Genomic DNA, 24,303 nt, shown 5'->3' on the forward strand with positions numbered 1-24,303 from the left:
ACAGAGTCCATACTTAATTTTCTGTATATTCCCTATAACAGCCCTAGCATTGAGAACTTAATTTAAGGGTGATAAATATTTTTCAAATGATTAAATTATTTCCTAACTTCAATCAGATTAGATTTACCACTAATTCCTAAACTATTCAAGATTCATTTTGGATATAAAATACCCAAAATTATAATCCAAAATGGCTATAAAGTAATGTGACTGATTTCTTTCTGTGACTAAGTTTCATTTCTTTATCTACCTGTATTTCTAGTGAATTTAATTCGCTTTCCTCTGACTGAGTTAGCACTGTCATAAGAATCTAATAAATATACCCCTAGATCATGGTGAAGAACAAAAAATAAGAAAGAGTAAAAAATAAAGTAAAACACTTTATTATCCCAACTGCCCTCTTCAAATCTTTGTTCGTTTGAAATGGCCTGGGTCTCATTATTTTGCCCCGGCTACGGTGCAGAGGTGCGATCATAGCTTACTGTAGCCTTGATCTTCCAGGCTCAAGTGATCCTCCTGCCTCAGCCTCCAAGTAGTTGGGACTTTAGGCACACATCACTGCATCCAGCTCATTTATTTTTATTTTTATTTTTCGTAGAAACAAGATCTTGCTATGTTGCTCAGGCTGGTCCCTAGCTCCTGCACTCAAGCAGTCCTCCCACCTCAGCCTTTCAAAGTGCTGGGATTACAAGAAGGAGCCACTGCACCTGGTCCCAAATTGTTTTTTAAAGCGGTTATACCCATTTTTGTACAGAAATGTAGTTGGTAAGGAAGTGGATCAGTAGGAAGCCTTATATTTGAAGAAGGGAGCCCAAGTATAACTATTTCTAGGCTGGGCACAGTGGCTCATGCATGTATCCCAGCACTTTGGGAGGCCAAAGTGAGAGGATTGCTTGTGACCAGGAGATCGAGACCAGCCTGGGCAACACAGTGAGACCTCAGCTCTACTAAAAATAAAAATAAATTAGCTGGGCATAGTGGCTTGCACATGTAGTCCCAGCAACTCAGGAGGCTGAGGGAGGAGGATCACTTGAGCCCAGGAGGGAGAGGCTGCAGTGAACCATGATTATGCCACTGCATTCCAGCCTAGGCGACAGAGCGAGACCTTATCGCAAAAAAAAAAAAAAAAAAAAAAAAGAAACTGGAATAAGTATATAGGTAAATATTAGAGGCAGTATCACTTATAATAGTATTTATTTTATGTATTAGATTATTACTGTTATAGACACCATAACTGTCATGGTTTTAGAATTGAAGTTACTTACAGAACTGAATGTCATATGTATAAAATACATAAAGTTAAGGCCTTGAAGTAGACAAATCTGAGTTCTCATCCTGACTGTCACTTTCTAGTTTTATAATCTTGGTTTAAGTGGACCCTGCTGATCTACTTCCTTTTCAATAGTTGATATCAGATGTCTTAATTTATATCTATTAGGTATTAAATTCTTATTGTGGTCTTTATTTGTGTGTCTGTAATTATTGATTGAGTTGAATTTCAGGTAAAACCACTGACAGAGTATATAGTACCTGAACTGGAGGGCATCTGCTCTATTTTTAAACAATCCTGTCTCTTTATAAATAATCATATTTTTGCATATGGGCTTTCCATATGTAGAAGATTATTCTTAAAATATAATTTTCATTCACAAATTCCTTTTCCATCCTAGGTATAAATGGTATTAAGTTTTAAAGTATAAGTGATTTATTCTGTTTTGTTTGCAACCTTCATTAGTTTTTTTCTGTCAAAGTCTATAGTGTATGTATTCAGGAGCTTCCAAATAGTATGTTCTCATTAAAAGAGGTGTTCTTGTGACAAACAGAAGTCTTGCATTTGAAGAAGGAAGCCAAAGTACAACTATTTCTAGCTTGAGTGAAAAAAGTAAAGAAGAAACTGGAATAAGTTTACAGGTAAATATTAGAGGTTCTATTATTTATGACAATATTTATCTCATACTTTGGGTTGTTATAGACACTGTACAGATGCCATGTGATTTTTAAAATGAATTTACTTATTGGATTAAGCACCATATATATAAATTTATGGTCTGAAGCTTAAGCCTTGGAGTAGACAGACTTGAATTCTAATACTGACTCTGCCACTAGTTGAGTTCCCTTACCTGAAAGACGAAAGTAAAACCACGTGTCTCAGAGTTTATACCATGCATTTTCTGCCATAGCACCCTGTTCATTTCCTTTATAGCACTTAGGGTTTATAATTATATATTTATTTACTCATTTATTGTATGTCCCAGAAGAAGCAGATTGCCTCTTCTATACATTTCTTGATATCCATTCTTAAATTGGCTCATGTTACTGTCTGGGATGCTTACCGAATTTCTTTGGTCAACTCATTCCTTCACAGTGACAATTTCAGCTTCTCCATTCTGCTTAAACTTTTCGTCTTCTCTTCTACACCATTGCTTTCAGCCTGCCTCCTAGTTGGAGAAAATAGAAGGCATAGAGAAGAAATCTCGCCACATCCCACTATCAAACATTGAAATCTCCTGGCATCTGCTCCTTTAATAACCTTCCCTCATGTTACAGAAACAGTTTATCCTTCTATTTGAGACTAACTCTTCCTGTGCTTTGTTTTTTTATCTGCTCTTTCTCAGCTACTTTATTTTTTAATATGCGGTTCTCCCTCTGAACTATGTTCTGAACATTTTAAAACCTCTCCTGTTTAAAAATTCCCTTTCTCACAAACACAAAATAATTTCCCTCTTCCCTATGTTCTCTTTTAGGTATCACCCTCTCTCTTCCTTCCTCTGATAGACAAACTTTGTGAAAGAGTTGTCTTTATTTGCTGTCTGCATTCCCCCCCCTTCCATTTATTCCAGTAAAATAGCACTTGCTAATGTCTCTCATAAAATTCATGTTGCTAAGTCTGGTGGTCACCTTTCATTCCTCCTTTTCCTTAATGTTTTATTGATACTTCATCATCAACCATGCCTTGATGAACTATGTTCTGTTTACCTTTTTGATCCACTCTCCTGATTTTTCTCCTTTCACTTTTGCCTTCTTCATAGTCTCCTCCTCCTCTACTGAGTTTTTGGAATATCGTGTGTGTACTAAGCACTGTGCTAAGCATGGGCTGAACTTTTCTACTCTGAGGACTTGATTTCACGTTATGAATAGAAGCATTTGAGTTGGAACTGTAGAATTATGCCAATATAAATGAATTTGTATGTAGAAAATATTTCACAGAGCAAACAACATGTAGGCAGTTCAATTGCTTGGTCAATTTTCTATGCAGTGTAGTTCCTAATTTTTTCTATTTTATGTTTTTTTATATTTTCATTTTTATTTAACGGAGATTGTTTTAAACAAAATCTATCTTTTCTATGTAAATTTTACAACAAAGATTTCAGTAACCAAACTACTTTATCCATATCAAATTTTACCAATTCCAATACAGTTTTGTGCTGTTTTTCAAAGAAAAATCCATGACCTTTATTCCTACCAAATCAGTTTTCAAGAGTCAGACTTTGTAGGACTGTATTTTCTGATGTACAGTTTTTTGGTTTGTTTTGTTTTTTGTTTTTCAGACAGGGTCTGGCTCTGTTGCCCAGGCTGGAGTGCAGTGGTGCAATCATAACACACTGCAGCCTCTGCCTCCCAGGCTCAAGCCATCTTCCCACCTCAGCCTCACAAGTAGCTGGGACTACAGGCATGCCCCACCATCTCCAGCTAATTTTTGCAGAGACAGGTTTAGCCATGTTGCCCAGGCTGATCTTGAATTCCTGAGCTCAGGCAGTCTGCCTGAGCTACTCAAAGTACTGGGATTAAAGGTGTGAGCCACTGCGCCCAGCCCATGTACAGTTTTAGGTGTTGACAAGATTGTTTGGTTTTATTTGTGTAACTAGTTTTGCATGTGATAAAAGCCTGGTAGGTTGGTACTTATCTCTTATCTAATTCATGCAATTGTAGGCAGTTCTTCTCAGATAGACTATAGTCCTCCTGTTGTCTAGGACCAGTCTGCTGTGTTGCTGCTGATGCAGATCATTGGTATATACAGTTGACCCTTGAACAATGTGGGGGTTAGAGGTGCTAACCCCCTGTGCTATTAAAAATCAGGGTAAAACTAAATTTGTAGTCAGAAGTTAACTACTAATAGTCTACTATTGAGCAGAAGCCCTACCGATGATATAAACAACACGTATTTTGTATATGTGTTATACACTGTATTCTTAAATAAAGTAGCTTGAGAAAAGAAAATGTTATTGAGAAAATCATAAGGAAGAGAAAATGCATTTACAGAACTGTACCGTATTTATCAATACCATAAGTTTACATCATCTCTTTACAGTTAATCATCTGTCTGAAATTTTAGGCAACCACCGCTGGTTGATATGTACTTTAGGCCTCAATCTACAGTACATATCAAACAATTCACTTTTTTCCTGTAATGGCATGACTTTTCTCTGCATCTTGGGAGCACCTCCAGCTACCTGTGGTGTTAATCAAGGCTTATAGTATTGCAGTAAACATAGTGAAAAAATACATGAGAACCTGGAGAAATTACTTTTTATTGCTATATACAATTTGCTAGAGAAATGAACTGCTCATGCAGAAATTATTAGTGTCACATGGCATTTTAAGTGGATACTCACAACACAATAATGCTTACCACAATAGCAACTGAGGTAGCTGCAAAATTATTACAGTAGTACAATATGTACTATAGTTAATCTTATGCAATTATGATTTAATACTGCATCTTTACATTTGTTTATATTTGTCTTAACCGCAAATAATGCTGTGTACAGTGTGTGTGTGTGTAAGTTTTGATATATTTTAACTTTTTGTAATAGATTCGTATATATTTTATGGTAGTAAATGATAAAATGTATCATTTCAAATGTATACAAATGATAGAATGTATAGACTGTATATACATTTATTTTATGCATTCATGACATAACTTACTTTTAAAAAATTTTTCAATAGTTCTAAACTGTGTGGTTTGTGAGTTTTTTCAAATTGTTGCAAACCTCCAAAAAGTTTTCATTATATTTATTGAAAAAAAAATCCACATATAAGTTGTCCTGCACAGTTCAAACTTGTGTTGTTTAAGGATCAACTCTATTTCAAAATCATTACATTTTATTTATATAACATAACATTTAGAGTTGGGAGTTACATATTGGTAATGATACAATTTAAAACTTGCTAAATTTATAGACTGATATTTTTTCCTTCTTCAATTTTTTGTTGCTTTCATGTTTTCAGGATCTTCTCTTAGAAATCTATAGAAGTATAGGAGAGCCAGATAGTTTGTATGGCTGTGGTGGAGGGAAGATGTTACAACCCATTACTAGGTAAATTGCATTTTTCTGAACAATGGTATAGCAGTTCTCTTTATGAAGGAGTTACGTGTGTGTAAAACCCAAAGCTATTTTTACAATCTTTTCTTACAGACTACGAACATATGAACACGAAGCAATGTGGGGCAAAGCCCTAGTAACATATGACCTTGAAACAGCAATCTCCTCATCAACCCGCCAGGCAGGAATCATTCAGGTACATTTTTTCCCAAATTTGGTAAAGTCATCACTAGTGTAGTGCTGAGGTTATTTCACTATGTTGGTGAAAATTTACACAGCCAGATAAACTCTAGAGATAAGACTAGAAGTTATCTGTTTTTCAGAGGATTAGGCTAAACATTCAGGGATACTCCTGAAGCAGAGGGATGCAGGAAAAAAAAGAGAAAAAATTCAGGGAGACACAGGAAAGTCAGACAGGTCATTGACCTAAAATATAGTGTAGATTTCCTGATCACAGTGTTGTTGGATAACAATAGAAGACATTGGTTGAGCATATACAGTATGCCAGGTAATGTACTTACTGCTTCACATGGAAAATCTCATGTGAACTATTTCTCATAGTTTGCAATAGAGTTGGTCCCAGAACTTATTGTTTCTATTACTGGCTAATACTCCTTAGCCATTCTTCCATATTAGAGCCCTTTGAGCGCCATCTTTGTGTTTTTTGGGAAACATTAAATGATATTTTGGGATTAAAAAAATTTTTTTGGCCAGGTGTGGTGGCTCATGCCTGTAATCCCAACACTTTGGGAGGCTGAGGCGGGCGGATCACGAGGTCAGGAGATCGAGACCATCCTGGCTAACACGGTGAAACCCTGTCTCTACTAAAAATACAAAAAAAAAAAAAACTAGCCGGGCATGGTGGCGGGCACCTGTAGTCCCAGCTACCTGGGAGGCTGAGGCAGGAGAATGGCGTGAACCCGGGAGGCGGAGCTTGCAGTGAGCCGAGATTATGCCACTGCACTCCAGCCTGGGCGACAGAGTGAGACTCCATCTCAAAAAAAAAAAATTTTTTTTTAGAGATAAATTGTCACCCTGTTACTGAGGCTGGAGTGCATTAGCGCAATCATAGCTCACTGCAGTCTTGACCTCCTGGGCTCAAGGGCACCTCTTGCTTCAGCCACCCAAGTAGCTGGGGCTATAGGTACACACTACCATACCCAGCTAATTAAAAAAAAAAAAAAAATTGTGGAGACAGGGTCTTGCTTTGTTGCCCAGGCTGGTCTCAAACTCCTGGGCTCGAGTGATCCTCCTGCCTCAGCCTCCCAAAGTGCTGAGATTACAGGCATAAGCCACCACACCCAGCTGATATTTTGGGATTTTAAGCGATATTGTGGACTAAAATTTGTTTATTTGTATGTCTGCTGTTTTTTTCTCTGGTTTTCTGTTGATATCTTTGATTACTTAAAAACAAAAATAACTCCTGTTTAGGCCTTGCAGAATTTGGGACTCTGCCATATTCTTTCTGTATATTTAAAAGGATTAGATTATGAAAATAAAGACTGGTGTCCTGAACTACAGGAACTTCATTACCAAGCAGCATGGAGGAATATGCAGTGGGACCATTGCACTAATGTCAGGTAAGAAAAATTTGACTTGATTTTTTTCTTTTTTTTTGCCTCTCTCCTAGTTCTAAACAACAACTGTTTTACTCTTGTTCTATGAATATAACAGGAGTTTATACACACACACACACACACACACACACACACACACATAGTAGATGTTGCAAGCTATAGAAAGTCCTAAATCCTTCAGTAAGATAGCAATAAGCAGTTAATGCACCTAGGCTTGAATTTTACTCTCTTCTTCCATTAGGACAACTTCACCCCACCCCTAAGTATTTCTAAAAACAGAAATATGAAAAGGGTTTTCTTATGAGAATCATCTCACATACTGTTTGTTGGACTGAGGCGTGTCAAGCAAAGTATAGGCATTCCTCTTTCTACTGCCTGCTACAAACATTTTAGTCAGTAAGATAATACTTATATTGACTGGAGGATCCACAAAGGACCGCTTATCTTTATTTATGAAATATTTTCTTTTATTAAAAGATAATACGGCTGGGCATGGTGACTCACGCCTATAATCCTAGCACTTTGGGAGGCCGAGGCGGGTGGATTGCCTGAGCTCAGGAGTTTGAGACCAGCCTGGGCAATGTCTCTACTAAAGTACAAAAAAGTAGCCAGGCATGGTGGCGTGCGCCTGTAGTCCCAGCTGCTTGGGGGCCTGAGGCAGGAGAATTGCTAGAACACGGGAGGCAGAGGTTGCAGTGAGCTGACATAGCGCCACTGCACTCCAGTCCGGACGACAGAGCAAGACTCCATCTCTTAAAAAAATTAAAAAAAAAATAAATAAATAATAATACCTACTCAGGGCTGGGCACAGTGTGGTGGCTCACGCCTGGAATCCCAGCACTTTGAGAGCTGGGGCAGATGGATCACTTGAGATCAGGAGTTTGAGACCAGCCTGGCCAACAGGGTGAAACTCCATCTCTACTAAAAATGTGAAAATTAGCCAGGTGTGGTGCTGCACGCCTATAATCCAAGCTACTCGGGAGACTGAGGCAGGAGAGTGCTTGAACTTGGGAAGCAGAGGTTGCAGTGAGCCAAGATCGCACCAATTGTCGATTGCCAAGATCGACAGAGACTCTGTCTCAAAAAAAAAAAAAAAAAAAAAACCACTCAGTTACCCAGGAAGATAACATTTATAATCTGTATATAAGGTCACCATGTTTTCTGAATGAAAAGCCAAAGCACCTAATCTAATAAAGGATTTCATATTTATGTAAAGTTTTTTGATAATATAAACACTAAAAAATAAATTATGTTTAAGTATGTTTTGTTGCCTTCGTAGAAAAAAAAATTATTGGCCGAGCATAGTGGCTCATGCTTGTAATCCCAGCACTTTGGGAGGCCGAGGAGAGCAGATCACTTGAAGTTAGGAATTCAAGACAAGCTTGGGCAACATGGTGAAACCCCATCTCTACAAAAAAATATAAAAGTTAGCTGGGCACGGTGGCATGCATTTGTAGTCCCAGCTGCTTGGGAGGCTGAGGTGAGGGGATCCCTAGAGCCCAGGAGGCTGAGGTTGCAGTAAGCTGAGATCATGTCACTGCACTCCATCCTGGGCAACAGAGTGAGACTCTGTCTCAAAAAATAATTATTATTGGAGTGCCTTTCAAATATTTCAAACTGTAAGACTGCTATAACATTAGAGATATACCCTCATATTTTAAAAACTTTTTCCTGGGTGAGTTGATTCTTGCTTGTTTCTGTAAATCAATATATACTAATTTTCCCCTTCCCCTTGTATTTCAGCCACACAGGCCTCTCTTGTGTTTTCTTATCAGGCCAAGCTGTTTCTATCCAAGGGCCTTAGATGTATCTTCTCCTTTTCCCCCAGTTACCATGCCGGTGGCTTCTTTTCATTCTGACCCTAGTTAAATAATATTGTATCTCTGTCAGAGAGACCTTTCTAGACTACCTATTCTATAATAGCCATCTGGCCATTTTGTTTTGTTACCCTGTTTTAATTCTCTGCATGTCCCTTGTTACTCTCCAATACTTATTTATTGTGTATTCCTCCAAACCAGCACATAAATTCCATGAGAGTAGAGACCTGATCTTACTTGTCAATTTGTAAATCCCCCTTGTGCCTAGTGCCTGGCACATATTAGGTATTTATTGAATAAATAAAAGTAGAGCATATTTAGAACCAGGCAAAGTACCTGAGTAATTTCCTTTTTTTCTGCTTAAAGAATTTGAATGACTCATAAAATTTGTATTTCTTACCAAAAATTCTAGAAATGCATTTTTTAGAATGGAGAAATTTTAATTTAAAAATTTTGTCCTTTGGTGAGGCTATTTGTACATGTATATTTTAGGGTTCTGTTTTTAAATATATTTTTTTCTTTGACTTATTATCTCACAGCAAAGAAATAGAAGGAACCAGTTACCATGAATCATTGTACAATGCTCTACAATCTCTAAGAGACAGAGAATTCTCTACATTTTATGAAAGTCTCAAATATGCAAGGTATTATAAAAAGACAAAGTTACTGTATTTTAACATTTAATGTCATGGCTTCTTTTCTGAAAACTTGAAAAACAATTTTAATGTAAGGATTTGCATTGATGAAGAGAGAAAGACTTGGTGGCCGTGATCAGATGTTTCCGTGTAATTCTCTACACTCCTTCAAAACAAATTGTTTCTGGGATTCCAGGTTCATTCTTTACCCTGCCCCTTAAGAAAGTTTTGGTGATTCCCTCTGCTTTGTTCTCTTCCAGTACAAGTATCCTGAGAGTTTCGTCTTGTCTCATTTAGTAATTGTATGGCATTTAGTGTTCTAATTTATAAAACTGTAACTCATGGTTAATACTTACAAACTTGTTTTGAGGCACAAATGTGATGAGGCATGAGGAAATAATTATAATGGGCTAAACAAATATAGCGTTTTTATAACAGTAGTGACTTAATAAATCCTATGTTTATCACAGAAATACAATTTACTATCATTTAAGTGCCTATGATATGCTAGCCACCGTTAGACTCCTTTCATATGTATTCTCTAATCATGACAATAACTATGGACGCGAAAAAAGGCTTAGAGAAGTCCAGTAACATGCCCAAAGTTACACAGTTATAAGTGACAGAACTGCAATTTAGATCTTGGTCTGTGTGATTCCAAGGTTTACAGTTGATCCTTGAACCATTTGGAGGTTAGGAGTGCTGAGCCCCTCCTCCTCACACATTTGAAAATGTGAGTATTACTTTGACTCCTCAAAAGCTTAACTACTAATAGCTTACTGTTAACTAGAAGTCTTACCAATAACTTAAGCAATAGATTAACACATAGTTTGTATAAGTATTATAATACCATATTCTTACAATAAAGTAAGCTAGAGAAAAGAAAATGTTATTGAAAATTATAAGGAAGAGAACATATATTTACTATTAAGTGGAAGTGGGTTATGATAAAGGTCTTCATCCTTGCCACCTTCATGTTAAGTAGGATAAGGAGGAAGGGTTGGTCTTGCTATCTCAGGGGTGGCAAAGATGGAAGAAACTCTGAGTATAAGTGGACCATGCATTTAAATTTGTGTTGTTCAAGGATCAGTTGTATTTTGTTCCCACTGCTCTTTCATATTCACTGTTGCTTGTTAGTATTGCTAGATCAGTAGCAAAGCCTATGATGAGAACTTTTTAACAACAAATTTGAACTTTTATTTCCCTGAAAACCTTTTCTTTGTTTTCAGAGTATCTTTTCTTTTTTGCAACTAGAGTCAAAGAAGTGGAAGAGTTGTGTAAGCGCAGCCTTGAGTCTGTGTATTCGCTCTACCCCACACTCAGCAGGTTGCAGGCCATTGGAGAGCTGGAAAGCATTGGGGAGCTTTTCTCAAAGTATGTAATTCATATGACTTTGTTATCCTAAAGTGCAGCTTTTCTGTTACCAGTAGTGACTTTAAAAAAAACTATAGGCCGGGCACAGTGGCTCATGCCTGTAATCCTAGCACTTTATAGGAGGCTGAGGTGGGTGGATCACTTGAGGTCAGGAGTTCAAGCCCAGCCTGGTCAACATGGTGAAACCCTATCTCTACTAAAAATACAAAAATTAGCTGGGTATGGTGGTAGGCGCCTGTAATCTCAGCTGTTCAGGAGACTGAAGCAGGAGAATTGCTTGAACCCAGCACAGCAGGCAGAGGTTGTGGTGAGCCGAGATTGTGCTATGTATTCCAGCCTGGGCAACAGAGCGAGAGCGAGACACTGTCTCAAAAAACAAACAAACAAAAAACTATGTAGAGACCAGATGTGTGTGTTTCTTTCCTTTTATCAAGATGTAAGTTGATTAGCCCTAGTGAATTGTGCTTTTATTAAACATTTTCCAAAATAGTCATTGTAAAAATTAAACTTTTAAAAATTCAGCTTGAATGTGCTTTTCTTTTATAACTTTTTCCCTGGCCTACCCAGATAAAATTGTTTCCTCATGTTTTTGCACAGCATGTTACACTCCATTCAGTTTTAGCACTACATTGCATTACTGTCATTTTATCTCTGCCTTGCTGCTAGAGTAAAAGAAGTGGAAGAGTTATGTAAGGGCAGCCTTGAGTCTGTCAGGATGACAAAGTAAAGTGTTTTGTGTCCTCAGTTTCCTCATTTCTAAAGTCAGGGGTTTATATTTGATGGTCTCTAAAGCCCCTTTTAGCCGTGCTATTTTGAGTCACTATTATTATAAGAGGAAAGAAAGAGGATATAAATGACTAAGGTCACCCTACCTTTATGCAAAAATAAAATTTGGAATATGTTTTGGAAGTAGAAAAGAGAAGGAAATGTTAGAGTCAGAAGAAAAGAATAATAGCTTTTTCAAAATGACACAGCAGAAGACATACATATTAATGTGGCTTTTCTTAGGAAGAAAATAAAGGAACAAAACTCTTTTCTGCTTTCATTAGTAAGTACCTTGGCAGTTCTTACTGCCAGAAATCAAGAAATTTTTCCTCTGAATGAAAGATTTCTCCTGCTAAAAAGAGTATAGAATTCTTTAAGAAACAGTGAATAGAATGATAGTAACCAGAGGCAGGGAAGGGTGTTGTGGAGGGAGAGGATGAAGAGTGGCTGGTTAATGGGTAAAAAAAATACAAGTAAATAGAAGGAATAAGATCTAGTGTTTGATAGCACAATAGGGCAACTGTAGTTAACAGTAATTTACTGTATATTTTTAAATAGCTACAAAAGAAGGTTTGGAATGTTTCCAAAATAAAGAAATGATAAATGTTTGAGATCATGGACATCCCAATTACCCAAGTTTGATCATTACACATTGTATACTTGTATCAAAGTATCACACGTACCTAATAAATATGTACAACTATTACATATCCATAAAAATTAAAAAAAGTTTTAAAAAGAAGAAACGCCTAAAGAATAATCTGGCTCTTTCTTTGGTAGAGAAACAGGAAGAAGAGAAGCAGAGGGAAAGCTGGATGAACTGGTGAACAAATGCTTATGCTCTCAGATTAGATTTCATTCGTGTACTTCAACCAAAACATCAAATCATAACAAAGTAAATGCAGAAGCAGAGATGAGAATTCATCTCGTTCTGTTAATCCGGACATTAAAGAGATTTGCAAAAATGCAAAACAGTCCCATTCTCACTAAGTTTTGTTTTGTTTTGTTTTGGGAAGTATACAGTTGAAATTCTTTATCTACAGGTTTTGATGTACAGATTAAACCAAATGTGATAAAAAGTATTTGAAAAAAATGTTAAAGAATAGGATATAACACTTATTTACATAGTATTTACATTATAGTAGTATTATATGTAATTAGAGATTTGTGTATAACCTATGCACATTCTCCTATTACACGTAATCTAGAGGTTACGTGTAATAGGAAAATACCCTGCCGTTTTAAGTAAGGGACTTTGAACATCAGCATTATCAAGGTGTCTTGGAGCCAATTACAGAGAAACTACTGCAGTTATTTTTCCTAAGTAGATTTATTATTTTTGAATAAATTAATACATTTTAGATTTTTCTCAGTCTTTCTAATGTGATATCATATCTAATATCAGTAGATATGGTCCAACAATTGAAAGTTCTTTGGGGTCTTCGATAATCTGTTTGATTGTAAAGGAGTTCCTCAAAAAGTTTGAGACCTGCTGTGGTAGGGTCATTTAGAGATGAATTGAAGTTTTGGTTCCTAGCATTTTTCTTACTGTTCCTTCCTTATCAAGCAACTTAAAAGAGCTTTCATTTCTAAGTCATCACTTTGTCATCTTACTCTCTCTGCTTCCTCTTTCTTATTTCTTTCAATAAATGTCCCTGAAGGATTGGGTAGTATTTCATAGTTCAGTTATTTGGGAAGCATACTATTCATATAAACTAATTGTACAATATGCCTTTTCTGTTCCTTTAATAATGTTGGTAAATGAAACCTTTGCCAGATGCCAGCTTTTCCTTCACTGGATTGTGATTTTTTTTTTGACATCTATAATTATGCATCAAGTCGTCCCCAGTAGGGGATCCCTCATTTCCTTGCTGACATGTCCTCATTACTACAAGCAGTATTGAAGCAGGACTAAAGATGTAGGCATTCTTTATGATAGGTCTGATGAATATATTCTTGTTTCAGAAGAGTATTTAGAAGGGCTGCTTTTTGTAATGTCAGAGTATCAAAAAAATTTTTTTTAATGTTTCTCATCTGTGGCCTCTCTGCTAATAACCTCTTATGAGCTCTGACCACATAGCATTTTGTAGTTTTCTAAATTTTGATCCATATTTAGGATTATTTTTAAGTTCTAGTGTTGTCACTACAAAAGTTTCTTTGTATTATTATGTCTTAAGTTTCAGAACTTACATGGTTGTTTTTTTTTTTTTCATTTATCTTGCTTACATGAACTCTATGATGTGACATTCAGATCAGTCACACATAGACAACTCTCTGAAGTATATATTAAGTGGCAGAAACACTCCCAGCTTCTCAAGGACAGTGATTTTAGTTTTCAGGAGCCTATCATGGCTCTACGCACAGTCATTTTGGAGATCCTGATGGAAAAGGAAATAGACAACTCACAAAGAGAATGTATTAAGGAGATTCTCACCAAACACCTTGTAGAACTCTCTATACTGGCCAGAACTTTCAAGAACACTCAGGTAAATATAATTTAAAACTATGTCATCTTACCTCTTGACCTTCCTTTTATTACTTAAAAAACAGAAAGCCTGAATGAAAAAGAAATGTCATTAAGAGATAGTGATCTCTATTAATATATAGTAAAGATAGTTGTTTAAGAGTTCCCATTTTGGAATTAGATCTGACTTTAAGCCTTGGGCAAGGTACTTAATCTTTTCTCAGCATCAATTTCCTGGTTATAAAATGAGAAGATACCTAACATACTATATTGATAACAATTCGGTGATTTTATATACTGTGTGTATAGACACACAGATACACATACATATATATAGAGAGAGAGAGACAGACGGACAGATAGGCACACGTGGGGTTGGGGAAATGTCATGCAGAGAGGTACTTAAGATAACCCCTGACAAGTAGTTTAAGTCCTCAATGAATGGTAGTTACTGCTTTCATTATTATTATTATTGATGGTGGTAGTAGTAATAGTAGAAGTATTTATTCCCATATGTCATTTTCATTTCAGCTCCCTGAAAGGGCAATATTTCAAATTAAACAGTATAATTCAGTTAGCTGTGGAGTCTCTGAGTGGCAGCTGGAAGAAGCACAAGTATTCTGGGCAAAAAAGGAGCAGAGTCTTGCCCTGAGTATTCTCAAGCAAATGATCAAGAAGTTGGATGCCAGCTGTGCAGCGGTTTGTTTTTTTATTGGCTGGATTAGTGTTTTACTGTTATTTAAAAAACACAAATGTGCTTTAAAATAGTTTTAATAACAATTTTATTAGAGCCTTGAAATTACTAATTTATGAACAAGATATTGTAAAACTAGTCTTGAAAATTAATTTGTAAAAGAAGTTTAGAAACTTTTTCCTATATATAACAATTCTATCGGTCTGTCATGTGGTAGATTCATTTAATGCATCCCAGTATTAAGCCTTTAACTTCCTACAGAATTCAAGAAAGGTATGTGGGAAATGAATGAAATAGCTACCTGAATTTGAAATGGCAAATGAAAAAAGGGAAGAAGAAATGAATGAGAGAACTAAATTAGAAAATAAAAGCTCTGTATCTAGTAACAATAATCTTTTCCCATCTTCCCAGCCCCTGGTAACATCTATTCTATTTTCTGCTGGCTCCAAAAGAAATAAAATCAGTATGTTGAAGAAAAAAATAAAATAAATAAAATAAAATAAAATAAAAGCAAGTTGGGACAGTTAGGTTGTCAATCCAAATGCTTTGAAAATATCACATCTAATATTTTATCTAACATTACCTGTTAGTTTTTGCAACTTACGTTGCTACTTCAGCTATAAACCCAGCATACACACGGATAGAGACATTGGTGTCCCCAACATTTGTCTACAGTGGTGTCCCATAGACATGTTCCTGCTTAGTGAATATCAGCTTACTGTGCTTTATTTTTTATTTATTTATTTATATTTGAGACGGAGTCTTGCTCTGTCACCCAGGCTGGAATGCAGTGGCATGACCTCGGCTCACTGCAACTTCCACCTCCCTGGTTCAAGCAATTCCCCTGCCTCAGCCTCCCGAGTAACTGGGATTACAGGTACACGCCACCACGCCCAGCTAATTTTTTCATATTTTTAGTAGAGATGGGGTTTCACCACATTGGCCAGACTGGTCTGAACTCCTGAGCTCAGGCAGTCTACCTGCCTTGGCCTCCCAAAGTGCTGGGATTACAGACGTGAGCCACCACACCTGGCCTTTACTGTACTTTTTGATGTTGGGCACTCATTGTATAGCATCTTCTGTTATTAGAGAAATCATTATACCAAAGCACTGAATGCCAATATGATATGTGTAAATATTGCTTAATAGTATTTGCCCTGAAGTATGTGCTGTCTGGAGTTACCCAACTTCCTCGTACCTCAGTTTTCTAATCTGCAAATTGGGGGTAATAGTAGTACTTATTTAATAGGATTCTTTTGAGAATTAAATGAGTTAATATATATAAAGCCTTTACAAAGTGTCAGGCATATGTAAGTACTCAATAAATGTGACTTGCTCCAATAATGGCAGTAATAAAGACAGGATGATCGTTTCCTACATGGGATTATGAAAATAGTTGTATGGCAAAAGCAGATGAGGAAAAACTTTTTCTTGCCCCACCCACTGAGGAAAAACATTTTTAACCTGCTTTTTTCCCCTTACATGAAGGACAGTTGGGTACAGTCATGGTAATGTATTTTAAGATTTTGCCTTTCTTGTACAGAACAGTCCCAGCCTAAAACTTATATACACAGAATGTCTAAGGGTTTGTGGCAACTGGTTAGCAGAAACTTGCTTAGAAAATCCTGCGGTCATCATGCAGACCTATCTAGAAAAGGTAAGATTTTTGGAGCAACCCTTAAGATAGTTACTTAGCATGAATATGCTTCATCTTTTCATCAAGACCAATATATTTCAAAAGCAAATAAAAGTATGGTTTTATTTTTCTATATATTATTACTGTTGTAGCTCTGTATAGTCTCTAGAGTGGAGTGAAACAGAAATGAAGCAGCCGATTTTGAAAGTAGGCCCAAGTATAGTATCTCTTCTTCCTCCTTCCTGCCTCCACTACCAGCTACCCTTTCAGCAGGTTGTTTCTGATAATTTCTTCATTTATTCATCTACAAAAATAACTGATTAAGGAATAGGCAAGTCAGCCTTTGCTCTTCATTAGCCAAGCCACCCACAAGTAAAGGCTTTAGTACACTAGCCCCCTTTGACTTTCCTGTTTCTCCCTCATTCCTTTAGATTCACTAATTTTGGAAATAGTTACCTCGCTAAATAAGTGTAACATGAAACACATGATGTGATTGTCTTTATTTATTTTTTATTTTTTATTTTTTTTGAGATGCAGTCTTGCTCTGTCATCCAGGCTGGAGTACAGTGGCGCAATCTTGGCTCACTGCAACCTCCACCTCCCAGGTTCAAGCGATTCTCCTGCCTCAGCTTCCCGAGTAGCTGGGACTGTAGGAGTGTGCCACCACACCCGGCTGATTTTTTGTATTTTTAGTAGAGACAGAGTTTCTCCATGTTGGCCAGGCTGGTCTCGAACTCCTGACCTCAAGTGATCCACCCTCCTCGGCCTCCCAAAGTGCTGGCATTACAGGTGTGAGCCACCACACCCAGCCTGATTGTCTTTAAATTTTATAAAGTTATTTGTTTTTGCAGAGTTATTTATGAGTATTAGCTGTTTGGGTTATTTCTACACTGTCACAGTTGTTTTGAAAAGTCAAGAAAATACTCTAGTTCAGGGCTGTCCAATCTTTTGGCTTCCCTGTGCCACATTGCAAAAAGAATTGCCTTGGGCCACACATAAAATACGCTAACATTAATGATAGCTAATGAGCTTTAAAAAAAAAAATCACAAAAGAAATCTCATAATGTTTTAAGAAAATGTACGAATTTGTGTTAGGCCACATGCGGCCCATGGGCCACGGCTTGGACAAGCTTGCAATAGTTCATATAATTTAGCTAGCTTTTACATGTATATAAGTTAAACTTTAGTGTATTACCTTAATTCGAGTGATTCTTTAGATGTATTTATTATTTGTAAATATAGTTTAAATTGGTTGTGTTTTCTTGAAGGCAGTAGAAGTTGCTGGAAATTATGATGGAGAAAGTAATGATGAGCTAAGAAATGGAAAAATGAAGGCATTTCTGTCATTAGCCCGGTTTTCAGATACTCAGTACCAAAGAATTGAAAATTACATGAAATCGTCAGAATTTGAAAACAAGCAAGCTCTCCTGAAAAGAGCCAAAGAGGAAGTAGGTCTCCTTAGGGAACATAAAATTCAGACAAACAGGTAACTAGGTTTCTACAAGTGACAATTTTATGTTCACCAGTTAACTGAGTGAATGTTTTTGCATAGAAAGAGTGACTTGGTCTTTTTATGTGATATAGTTGTTAGCACTAAAGGTTGGCTTAACTATATACAGATTATCTGGGTCTTCTGGGTTCTTTTCATTTCTTGTTTTTTGGGTTTTTTTTGAGACAAGGTCTCACTCTGTCACCCAGGCTGGAGTACAGTGGTGTGATCACTGTCCTCCAGCTCACTGCAGCCTCGACCTCCTGGGCTCAAATGATTCTCCCCATCAGCCTGGCAAGTAGCTGGGGCTACAGGTGCACGCCATACCTGGCTAATTTTTGTATTTTTTGCAGAGATGGGGTTTTGCCATGTTGCCCCGGCTAGTCTCAAACTCCTGGGCTCAAATGATCTGCCCACCTTGGCCTCCAAAGTTCTGGGATTACAGGTGTGAGGCATTGTGCCCTGTCTGCCTTGGTCCTACTGTAGTTAATCACAAATTAGTATGTAAGACATTGACATGTGTTCTTTCGTAAATAATTCATGCTCTGCTCTAAGTTCATTGTGGAGAATATAGATATTAGCTTTCTGTTTTGCTTTTTTGGTTTGTTGGTATTGTAGTGGAAAAGGAGATAGATATTGAAATTAATTACAAAAGTTACCTATTTTGATGTAATTAAATCCCTTTATTTAAGCCTGTCTTGAATCTGTATATTATAGTGTAAGTAGAGGTTTAAGTTAGCTAAATAGCTTGGGGAGAGTCCCCTTTGTCCTTCGATGCCTAGGTGTGTGAATTGCACAGTTAAGACAAAAGTAAGTTTATTACCTTTATAATTCTTAGAAGTTTGCTTTTTTCCCTGGGATAAAAACCCATTATTTTTCATTTATGTTGTATTTCATGTGTGTGATTTTGTAGTTCTGTTAAAGTTTATGGCTTTTGTGTTTTACCTTAATTATTCTATGCAAGATACACAGTAAAGGTTCAGCGAGAGCTGGAGTTGGATGAACTTGCCCTGCGTGCACTGAAAGAGGATCGTAAACGCTTCTTATGTAAAGCAGTTGAAAATTACATCAACTGCTTATTAAGTGGAGAAGAACATGATATGTGGGTATTCCGACTTTGTTCCCTCTGGCTTGAAAATTCTGGAGTTTCTGAAGTCAATGGCATGATGAAGGCAAGTGTTTATTCAGCCCAGTATTCTACCCTGTGCTTGAAAAACTTAGACGTTAGCCCCTTGATGTCAGGGATTTTGTATACCTCTTTGTATTCCTACCACTTCATCCAGTGCTCTTCACATGAGTAGCATTTTGTAGTTTTCTAAACTTTGATCCGTATTTAGAATTATTTACAAGTTCTAGCCTTGTTTCTACAAAAGTTCCTTTGTATTATTATAATATTATATAAGCTGACAAGCTCTAAATGATGCAAGTTTGTGTGGAGGTGAGAGAATTTAGCTTGGTCCTATGTCTTTGCAGTTACCATAAGAGAGTGTCTAGAATGGGGCATTAGATTGGAGGATTTAGAAAGCAATTAAAGATCATGTGATCACAGGCGGGTTTTCCCCCTGCTGCAAAAATCTGGGATTTTTACAATAAATTACTTTTGTAAGTAGAGAAAATACATTTTAAAGAAAATGTCAAGACAGCAGTATTGTATAAGTTTTTCTTTGAAAACCTTATAGTGATGACACCTAATATTAAATTTATGTTGACAACATATATATATTGTTAGTCAATTTGAAGGTTAGAGATCAAATGTTTCTCCTGCAGTAAAAGAATAAGACTCATAATAGATACAATCAATCTCTGCTGTAGTATACACTAAATATTACTTTTGGCCTATGGGGAAAAGCAATTACTTCATTTTATTGTACACTGACTTCTCAGGAATCAAGATCATAGTCACACTCAGATCACATTTGTCTTCCTTAGATTTTTTGGAATATAAGCAGTACCAAGTATTCCAGTTTCGAATGCAGTTTAATTTAGGACTAAATATTTTGATTTACCAGTGCATTGTACCCATTATCTAGAGTACCCATTAGAAAGACCTTCAGATAAGATAAGAAATAAAGGAAAAAAATATAGTTAATGAAGTTTTGTTAACCACTTGCTTGTCCTAATAGAGGAGCACTGTCTTAAAATAATTTATTTGCTTAGATGTGAGAATATTTGAAATACCTTGTTTATTAATTTTGTGTCTTTTTTTTAATGGTAGAGAGATGGAATGAAGATTCCATCATATAAATTTTTGCCTCTTATGTACCAACTGGCTGCTAGAATGGGGACCAAGATGATGGGAGGCCTAGGATTTCATGAAGTCCTCAATAATGTAAGTAAACCTGAAAATCAAACCACAATAATTATTTTCTATTATTACTATATATTATATAAAGTATGTATACCATTCCCTCTAAGAAATGGAAATACAAAATGTTATATTTTGTCTCTTCTCACATCACATAAGTTACTCATTTTCTCCAATTCCTCATAGGCCTCTGCCTCTTTCTCACACATACAGACATACATGCTCTACCCACTGCAGTATCTAGACAGTAATACACATTTTAATGTTAACCAAAATGAAAAATATGGATTATAATTTTTTTGTCTATTTGCATAAATCTAACAGTTCTTAATTTTCTTACAGCTAATCTCTAGAATTTCAATGGATCACCCCCATCATACTTTATTTATTATACTGGCCTTAGCAAATGCAAACAGAGATGAATTTCTGACTAAACCAGAGGTAGCAAGAAGAAGTAGAATAACTAAAAATGCGCCTAAACAAAGCTCTCAGCTTGATGAGGTATTTGGATTAAACATACATACCTTTTAGAAGTGTGATATTCAGTCTTTCCTAGAATATTTATTTTTAAAGTCTTGTGTTATTATGATGCCATCTAAAATTGGTTCAAGGCTGGCACGGTGGCTCACACCTGTAATCCCAGCACTTAGGGAGGCTGAGGCGGGTCGATCACTTGAGGTCAGGAGTTCGAGACCATCCTGGCTGACGGACATGGCAAAACCCTGTCTCTACTAAAAATACAAAAATTAGCTGGGCATGATGGTGGGCACCTGTAATCCCAACTACTCGGGAGGCTGAGACAGGAGAATAGCTTGAACTCGGGAGGCAGAGGTTGCAGTGAGCCAAGATTGCGCCATTGCACTCCAGCCTGGGCAACAAGCGTGAATTAATTAAAATTGGTTCAAAATTCCTTAATGTTTGTCAAAGCATAGGAGATACCAGTAGTACTTTACTTTTTTCCTCACAGCAGCTGGCAAAGGGAAACAATAGATTTTTGAAAGGCACCTAAGTCATTGATGAGAGTATGTATTTTTGATGTATTTCATTTATGACTGTTTTGTTTGTATCTGAGGAATTATAATCATTCCATTGTCTAGATTTGTGCATAAATTCTGTTTTTCTCTTTGTTTTTCTAACTCTGAGAAGTTTAAATGTTGGGTAGTTCCTTATGTAATGTTTTTTGTTTGTTTTTATTAATAGGATCGAACAGAGGCTGCAAACAGAATAATATGTACTATCAGAAGTAGGAGACCTCAGATGGTCAGAAGTGTTGAGGCACTTTGTGATGCTTATATTATATTAGCAAACTTAGATGCCACTCAGTGGAAGACTCAGAGAAGTATGTGTTTCAAAGAAGGAACATTACTTTCTTGCTATGTTACTCTCTGTAGACATATATTAATTATAGAGCCTAATAAGTAAATCTGCTTAAAATCACAAACGTAATCCAAAAGCTTAATTTATATCTGATAGCTTCAACATTCTCTGGTTGCTTTTTCACTTAATATCTCTTGGTAGAACTGATAATAGGTGACTACACTAAATTAATTATTTGATTTCTTCTGATAATCTTCTGGCATACTTATTACGGAGAATTGCATAGAGGCAAGTCTATTCAAATAATTGAATAACTGAACATTTCTAGAGTCAAAAGTTTTTTTAAATGATGTGGTTACTAAAACTGTGCCCTAGGACTTAAAAACAAAAAGCCTTTACCATTTCTTCCATAGGTGCTAAAATGCTATTATTTAATTATTCTTCTTACTGTGTCAGTTCAGATAATTATAAGCTGCTATAATCTTTGGTTTTGTGACTAGTCTCTAAGTATGCTTCTAAGTATCTCCCCATACTTCAATAATTGCATTTTTTTTTTCTATTCAGAATCATATCTTCAAGTTTAAATTCTTATTACTTTAAAACACGAATGGGGCTTCACATACTGTTTCTCTAAGCAAACAAAAAGTATTGACATGTCTTTTAGTTGCATTTAATAGTGATGTGACAGGAGTATGTTATCTATGTACTATGCAAACTATTACGTAAGTATTTTAAGATGCTTAGTCTGGTTCCTCAGGTGGAATCTGGTCTGGTTACCCCTGTCAGGTAACCTGCAAATTTACTTAAAGCTACATTAGCCACTGTTGAGCTTTGACCCTGAGCCGCACAGTGGCCAAAGCCTAGAGTCTTCATTTCTCAATCACAGCCTGAACCACAGATTAGCAACAAGTTGGGGCCAGTGGTATCTGCTGACTATTCCTGCTTGACCTTCAGTGCTGTTCCTCAGTTTGTCACTAAAATCTCTTCATTTTTCAATACAGAAGGCATAAATATTCCAGCAGACCAGCCAATTACTAAACTTAAGAATTTAGAAGATGTTGTTGTCCCTACTATGGAAATTAAGGTAATTTACAATTAACTCTTGATTTTTTTTTAAACTAAATTTTTTTTGTTAGATTGAACCATTTGAAATAGTATTTTTATGTAAGTCAGAATTGGTTAAATATTGGCAAATTTCATGTGTTTCAACCTATAATTTCTCAGTATTATATTTCCTTTGCCCAAGCCCTAAAATACTCAAAAGCTTCTCTTGCTTTCTTTTCCATTGCCTTCAGTTCTGCACCTCCCATCTTTCTTATGAAGGTCTATAGACTGTTACTTTCATTGGCCAGAAGGAGAGTTTCTGTGTGCTTATGCCAAGATTAATTTTTGACTTGGCAAGGAAGGTTCCAGTTGTCATATATTGTTCTTTAAAATTCTATGTGCAATAAAATGTATTGGCTGTGATATATCACAGTATTAAGTAATATAGTACCTATTATTATAATATTAAGTTGACTTCATATGCATAATACACTTAGCTGTATTCTGATGTTCTTTCATTGCAAGAAATAATGGAAGTAATTTCATGTGGGCAGGGATATATGTAATAATAAGTGTTATAAGTTTAGAAAATGATCATCTTAAATACATTGTCTTTTCATTTTGCAGTTTAGTGCTTAGTATCTAGTTACTTGATTTGAAATGTAGCTGTATCATGTGGATTGACTGCTATTTTTCTAGCTATATCAGCTAAGTGATTTAGCTGAATATTTCCTTAAAATGCCAGATTTAGCAGTTACAACCCAGAAAACTCCTACTCTTTTCCAAAATTTACTTTATGTTTTTGTGAGGAGTTATTTCTCAGATGACTTTAGGTATATTAGTGAATCTCTGAATAAACAGTAGTTAAAGTTACAGGCGAGAGCCACCATATCCATCCTATAGTTGCAGTTCTTAACCAATATCACATTGTCATTTGTTCTTCTGTTTAATATTAAAATTGCCATTTATAGTGTATTTTTCTTTAAGTGCAAATAGTGTATCTGACCTGTTATCAATCATGTTTATGCTTTTATTAGGTGGACCACACAGGAGAATATGGAAATCTCGTGACTATACAGTCATTTAAAGCAGAATTTCGCTTAGCAGGAGGTGTAAATTTACCAAAAATAATAGATTGTGTAGGTTCTGATGGCAAGGAGAGGAGACAGCTTGTTAAGGTGAGCCATCCCTTCTCTGGCTTAGCCCTTAGAATTTTAATGATGAAAAATTTTAGTTGATTACTTCTGCATTATTTGGGTTTTTGTCTTTATTTTGAATAATTGCAAATGAGAAAGATTTGTAGAGTAGAAATGCATTACTTTCTAGAACCAGGCTTTTCTCCATTGTGTGTGTGTGTGTGTGTGTGTGTGTGTGTGTGTCTCTGAAAGACCATCATTATTATATGGTTGATTCAAGTAAAAGATTACCATTAAGATGTACAGACATGTACAATGAACTTGCTTCTTGTGAAAAAAATACTTTGGTGTCTGTCTCTCATCTCCTTGAATAGTACAAGTTGACGTCCTTTGTGTCAGTATACTGGGTCTGGTACTGTTCCAAGGGCTATTTAATGTACCAAAAAGGGAGAGCATTCTTCCTTTACCATTTGCTCACGAGCTCTTTGGGTCCTACTGGGGAGTGGTGGAAAGACACAGGGCTGTTTTACTCAGGTGTTTGCAGTATGCCTTCCTATGGGGGACTTCCAGTTAATCTAATTACAGAAGTAGCGAGGGTAAATGTAGCTTATTCTAAATGAGAGAATGGCAGTAGATCTTTAATTATTTGGGAGACTGTCAAGAGGTGCACAGATGCTCAGATTTGTTTCTGAGTGCCCTTTGCTATTCTCAGATGGCTCTGTG

The 24,303-nt window shown here is 36.3% G+C and overlaps 1 protein-coding gene across 1 annotated transcript in view; it reads left to right on the forward strand.

Moving 5' to 3' along the window:
- The window catches only part of ATM (ATM serine/threonine kinase), a 131,810-nt gene that overhangs the window by 82,551 nt on the left and 24,956 nt on the right, over window positions 1-24,303 (forward strand). The window contains exons 40-55 of the mRNA XM_008020751.3: window positions 1,824-1,911; window positions 5,233-5,321; window positions 5,421-5,523; window positions 6,759-6,907; window positions 9,261-9,365; window positions 10,611-10,730; window positions 13,747-13,981; window positions 14,491-14,658; window positions 16,197-16,310; window positions 17,558-17,775; window positions 18,743-18,950; window positions 19,994-20,107; window positions 20,426-20,584; window positions 21,284-21,422; window positions 22,402-22,484; window positions 23,482-23,622. Coding sequence (XP_008018942.3) covers window positions 1,824-1,911; window positions 5,233-5,321; window positions 5,421-5,523; window positions 6,759-6,907; window positions 9,261-9,365; window positions 10,611-10,730; window positions 13,747-13,981; window positions 14,491-14,658; window positions 16,197-16,310; window positions 17,558-17,775; window positions 18,743-18,950; window positions 19,994-20,107; window positions 20,426-20,584; window positions 21,284-21,422; window positions 22,402-22,484; window positions 23,482-23,622 — 2,233 coding nt within the window. The remainder of the gene's footprint in view (window positions 1-1,823; window positions 1,912-5,232; window positions 5,322-5,420; window positions 5,524-6,758; window positions 6,908-9,260; window positions 9,366-10,610; window positions 10,731-13,746; window positions 13,982-14,490; window positions 14,659-16,196; window positions 16,311-17,557; window positions 17,776-18,742; window positions 18,951-19,993; window positions 20,108-20,425; window positions 20,585-21,283; window positions 21,423-22,401; window positions 22,485-23,481; window positions 23,623-24,303) is intronic.

This window comes from Chlorocebus sabaeus, chromosome 1 (genome assembly GCF_047675955.1).
Source record: "Chlorocebus sabaeus isolate Y175 chromosome 1, mChlSab1.0.hap1, whole genome shotgun sequence".
Lineage (NCBI taxonomy): Eukaryota > Metazoa > Chordata > Mammalia > Primates > Cercopithecidae > Chlorocebus > Chlorocebus sabaeus.